Source organism: Hemitrygon akajei, chromosome 7, assembly GCF_048418815.1.
Source record: "Hemitrygon akajei chromosome 7, sHemAka1.3, whole genome shotgun sequence".
Taxonomy (NCBI): domain Eukaryota; kingdom Metazoa; phylum Chordata; class Chondrichthyes; order Myliobatiformes; family Dasyatidae; genus Hemitrygon; species Hemitrygon akajei.
Window position 1 is genome coordinate 87,449,619 of NC_133130.1, and position 6,000 is coordinate 87,455,618.

Here is a 6,000-nt window from a genome sequence, read left to right on the forward strand (position 1 = left end):
TAGTCTGCACACATCAATCCATAATAGTATGAAATTATCGGGGGGGGGCGGAATCGTTAAAGACCCATCTAACTTTATCTGCTCAAGTGAAATCCACCACAAAATAATCGCAGCTCCCACTTCGTGTGGAGATGAAGAAAACAAGGAAATAATCGAATTGGGAGTCTAAAGCTGAGAGATTTTTTTTAAAAAAAATAATTAATCGAATGGGGGGGGGGGAGTCCAAATGTAATTTTAATCAAATGTATTTGTCGTTTCTTGATGCTAAAAGTTTCGCATTGCGAATTAGGAATTTGTGCATTCGATGCCATTGCTAATTCTGCATTTTTTTTTTCTAAATATAATTGGTTCCAATTTTATTTTTAAGCTTCTGTGGACCCCGCATTACGCGTTAAAGAAGCAGAGTTTAAGTAACATCACGTTAAACACATAGTTCTGAAGTAAGCTCTTTAAAAAAACTGCCCCCAGACTTTCATTTGTTTTCATTGGCTTTCTTAATGTAGGTCATGTAGAATACAGTATAGGGCAATCGTCCATTACGATGAGTGTATATTGATTAAAAAGAAAGTGAACGATAAGGTTTCGGAATTTTGTTTTGCATTTTATTGTTATTAATAAATTTCCGAAAAGTTATCAATTTACACTCCAGATTCTACAATTTAAAAGACAATCACTTTCATTAAATAGATCCAGAATCGGCGAAAAGACACGTCAGAAAAATGAACAGACAAAATGTTAACAGGGTGCTATTCATTAAAACTTTTGTTTGTCTGTAGACAGAAGAGCCAAGTTGTTTTGTTATTCGCTTTTAAGCACATTAAAACGAGCAATGGAAGTTCACGGCAGGGGGAGTGTGTAGCAAGTTGTTGGCAGAGCTGGGAAATACTGATTTTTTTTCTGCATATATTGGTGGTGTAGCGTGTTAATTTCTATCATTCACTGTGTCAGCTCTGGAAAGTGCCATACAGGTAATGAAAAGAGGGAAATGGAGCATGTGTTTACTGCTGATTAATACACCGCGGGATAGGATTCAGCGCGGGATGAAGCTAAGTACATAAACTGCAGCCGAAGGTGCATTAATCACCCTTGAACCCTCGCTGTTGCATTTTGGTCGCTTATTGTGCTTTTGATTGGCGGGACAAACTGAAGTGGACACGGTTTCTGAAAGCGATTCATGCCCACCAAAAGCTGACTGAAGGCAACGCGCAACAAACCACAATAAATCAATCGGATTATGAAAGGATTTAGAAGTTCGAGTTTTACAGTGAGGTGCGCGGCCTTTCAACATGCTTGGCCGAATTTAATCCACTTGCACCCTACCTCCATCAGTCTGCCAGTTCCGTAAGGCATCGTAAGCAAATCAGAACGAACATGACGATCGTCTCCGGCGCCGTCTGATCGAGATATTACAAGAAATTGGGAGCAATTTCACTCGAACCCACTCTTCGTCCGGATCCGTTCTGCAGCGTCATCTTGACTTTACAATGAAAGTCTTTAGGAAGCTATTTTAAGCGTTTTATTAAAGTAACATTTTACCGATAAACTGACCACATTAGAATGAGGAACAGTTAGTTTTTTGATTGAAAAGCGAAATGCATTTTAAGCAGGACTCTTTCGTTCTAGACTCGTAGAGTAAAACCTAAAAGTACTGATTTAAATTATTTTTTGTATATTTGAGGAAGTTAAATAAGAAGTCGATTTGCAAATAATGTGCTGAAGAGCAAATGATTTTTTTAAAAGTTTATTTCGTTTTATTTCAGGTTTGTGTGTGATGTTAGATATGCCTGTATATGCATATACATCCAATTCGGCATATTAGTTATACGAATGCCATCAGAAGGAGTTACTTGCAATTACTGAGCGACGATCTTTTCACCATGTAGGTGGATGTAGCTACTATGTTCTTCTGACTGATTTGATAACTAGTTCATTCGGGAACATAATTAGATGGGAGTTAAAATATGAACTTTGTACAGGCTTGGGTTAGCTAGATATAGTGCCCGGCTTGGCCAAAGCAGCATATTATTGATAGGAAATGCTACACTAAACACAATGCCACACGGATGAGGGACATTCTTCGAGCCTAGTCACTTCCTTAATCACTGTCAAAACTCTGTAAATAGCGTCTCGCCACTATGACTTGGATAACAGCGTCCCTTTTACTGTGATGGAAGCGAGCTAGCTCATGACATTACGAAAATTCCCTTGTTGCTCGACGATGGCTCGAATTTTAATCTCACGTATGCATCCTAATAACTTCCTTCGGACATGGTTTCAATTTTCCACCCTCCCTCCCTCTCTATATAAAACTCCTTTTTTTTTTATTGAGGTAAAAAAAAAATCCCCGTGCCGCCGGTTTTGATTTACTGTATGGGAGTTTGTGATCTCATTGCCCAGTATGGAAAATATTAGAGTGGGTCCAGATTGCGTGCAATAGGCAGAGCAAGAACAACATGGGGCAAGAATAAAAAATCCCTGTGCAAGACAGCAGAAACGTTACAATAATCTAACTGTATACAACGGATACTCATCCTTTCTAACAAATAAATTTCGAACTAAATTTTTCTTCGCCGAATTCGACAGGCTCGCCGTCTTGCTGCGCAGCCATCTGTCTTTATTTTATTTAAGGTTGCCTGTTCTGTTCACGTCCTCGGAGGGATGAACAAAGATTAGAAAGCCGTTTGGAATTAATACAAAACGTAGTCCAGATTCCAGGGAATGTGTATTTCGCCAAAGGAACTAACTGCCAATGAGATACGGTAGGCACGGGGAAAGGAGAAAGGAGTAAGAGGCTTTCAGTCAGTGTATGTGTATCTGGGGAGTGTGGAGTGATGGAGAAGAGGTAGGTGAGAAGTGAAAAAAGAACACAATAGGAACGCACACACAAAAAAATAAAGCATGAATTTAAATCCGAATCAGGTTAATTATCACTGACTCGTGTGAAATTTATTGTTTTGCGGCAGCAGGTATACAATACTTAAAGAAAATCAATAAGGAATATTCAATAAGATTTTTCTTTAAAAATAAGTAGTGTAAAAAAAAAGAGTAAAAAGTGAGGAAGTGTTCATGGGTTCATGGTCCGTTCTGAAACCTGAGGGTGGAGGGGAAGAAGCTGTTCCAAGGAATGTGGCGCAAACAGTAAGCACTTCACGCTTAGTGAATTGATAAGAGAAGAAAATGGGAAGATAGTGGACTGGACAACGTTCCAGACAGCGCAAATGGTACTAAAAGCTATTTTGGCGAGGTTATAGATTAGGCGAACTTGCCCAGCAAATTAGAAATTAAGTAGTCATGTTTTAAATATTAAACGCAGAGGATAAATCACGTGGTGTCGAATTTATTACATCTCACGCTTTAAGCAGGGGTTCCCGACCTGAGGTTCACGAACCCTTTGCTTAATGGAATTGATCCATTGCATTTAAAAAGAAGGTTGGGAACTCCTGCTTTAAAACAAACTAAAGAATAGCAGAAGCTTTGTCAGAAACATTCAATAATTTGTTGGAGAAAATATGTGGTGCTGGGGCTAGTAAATGGTTATATATTTTTAAGGGACATGTGCAAGAAAATGTAGATCAGTTAACAAATTTGACAGCATGAAAAAATGACGAGAAATAGAAAAATATCCAGAAACCAAGAATGAATAGTCATATGATTTTTTTAAATGAAGGATTATTGCTTGACCAATCTCAACGAACCCTTTGCTCAGGCCAGGACAAGCGGCTGATGCAACAATTAGACTTTCGAACGACCTTTACTAAGATTTGCGACAATATACAAAAAACTACAATATTCAGCAAGCAAAACAAAGGTGGACAGCCAGCCGACTTTATGGCAGCGAGCAGAGGGACGGCGAGGGGCTGATACTCAAGAGTGGAATTAGGTAGAAGCTTGGCTACCACAAGCGGCTACTGTTGCTCACGATTTATACTATTTACCGTTTATATTCAAAAGAAAATACTTTTTGAAATTTGGGCAGAGTAGCGGCTGGTCAACACAGAGGAGAGCAGCAACAAATCACAATACAAGCCATGCGATGGACACGACACTGGAAAGCAAATTGCGACACAAATGAAAGCCTGAGTGATTATATTTTGATAAGTTAAAAAAAAAGCGACCGCAAATTACCTGGGAAATTAATTCCAAACGTGTTTTGAAAAATCTCAAAGTATCACAAATCACTACAATTATGGATACCAGGCGTTAAAGCCAGGCAAAGCAAAACAAGCAATAACGCTTACCCCGATTGGATTGCAGTCGGGAAAAAAAAGACAGATTATGAAAAAAAGGTGTAGAATGTTCGCAGCATCTCTTTTGGAGGTGATTTTGCGGATTTGGGTCTAAAAAATAAACTCACTTAATGGGAGGCTAGATGCAAATATCAGGAGGAAAGAATTTGCGCGTTGTGGAGTTAACAGGGCGATGATAAAAAGGCGGTTACATAGACCAAAAATATTTGCAAGCGATGGATGGGGCGAAAAGAATGCCCCGGAATAGTTTGTGTAGTAAATCAGAAAATACAGGAAAACACGCAGACAGCATCTGTGGAAAGAAATCCCATCTTCTTGTTGTGAAGGCAACTGTCCATCCACCACTTTGCTCTTTTATATGTTATCCCCAAAGTCATCAAAGGGATTTTGAAATTTTAGTTGCCACATCGCCTGCCTTTATCCTCTTCTATCTTCACTTCAGATTTGCAGCATACGCACTTTCGTTATTTACAGGACATTTGGCGTGTAGTTCGGCGAATAAAAACTTACTCGGGTAAATTGCCATTTTTCAGTGAGTACAGGACAACAGAAGTAGATCAAAGACTATCGGCAATTTATAGAAAGGTTTGGACGTCCAAAATGTTTTGTAAATGCTTAACACGTGAAAAAAAACTTTTTAAAGTAATTTTCATTTACTGCCATTCATGTATCTAACAGTAAAATTACAAAATTACAATTTGACATCTCAACATCCCCCCTACTCTCTCTCTTTCACACACACACACACACACACACACACACTTTGTGATTATGCAACACTGTTTCAGAATTGGCTTACAACTGTGCGGCTCATGAGTGCTTGTCATAATGTTTAATGCGATCTAAAGCGGTAGCTGATCGTTGCGTCGCACGCTGGAAGGAGCAAACGGCGGTGTGGGAGCTACTTAATCAAACAAGCCAACTCGAAGCTTTGCCTCTCATACGAGTTACTATTTCCTTTTTGTACATTTTCAAGGCGTGGCAACATGAATCTGAGACGAGATCGCTTTAAGGACTTTGTTTAACTTCAGCGAAGTGCACAAAAAATGCAAATACTTCAAGTCCGAAATTAAAAGCAAAACGTGTTGGAAGTACTCAGTTAGCCAGGCAGCATCTGCAGAGTGCAAAGCATGAAAGATTTAAAAATGTTTTTAAAAAGGACCTTGGGATGTTTATGCGGTATGCAAATTCATTGACATGAAATTTACCCCTTTCTGTTTTCACTGTTGCTACCTGACTAGCGTATTTCCAGCATTGTAATTCGTGATTACATGTTGCCAGCCAATGAACAACACAACTCAGAAGCAGTCAGATAACAAATCCTACCTGTTTGTTTCCTGTTGTGGTTTGGCATTCAAAGGATAAGTGCTCTGCCCAGTTTGGACTTAAATGAACCATATGGCATAAATGTGGCACAGTTTGGGCATTGGGTCTCCCAGCTCCTGGATTCTGCCAGGTTCACTTGAGCAAAGTTATGAGCAGTGGCTGTGAAAACTTTTATTGATGCAATGGGGTGGGGTGTGGTAGTAAACAATACATTTATGACCAAGAATTTCCCAATATCAAAATAGAATTCTGAAAAAGGTGGCTTATATTCATCCAATTTAACTGAATCCCAGCTGGTAAAACTGTCCATGTATATATGTATATGTTATATGGTATCATTACAAGATACCTTATATAAAAAGCTTGTGTTTTTGCTTGTTTCTGGTGTTTTGTAATATACTAACAATTAAAGTAAGTAACGCCCTGT

General features: G+C 38.9%; 1 protein-coding gene across 3 annotated transcripts in view; it reads right to left on the bottom strand.

The window, feature by feature from the left end:
* pax1b (paired box 1b) overlaps nucleotides 1-5,659 on the bottom strand; it is a 130,770-nt gene extending 125,111 nt beyond the window's left edge. For all 3 annotated transcript variants that reach the window (XM_073051359.1, XM_073051358.1, XM_073051356.1), the window contains exon 1: nucleotides 5,574-5,659. In XM_073051359.1, coding sequence (XP_072907460.1) covers nucleotides 5,574-5,601 — 28 coding nt within the window. In that variant the 5' untranslated portion in view covers nucleotides 5,602-5,659. The remainder of the gene's footprint in view (nucleotides 1-5,573) is intronic.
* Between the last annotated feature and the right edge of the window lie 341 nt (nucleotides 5,660-6,000).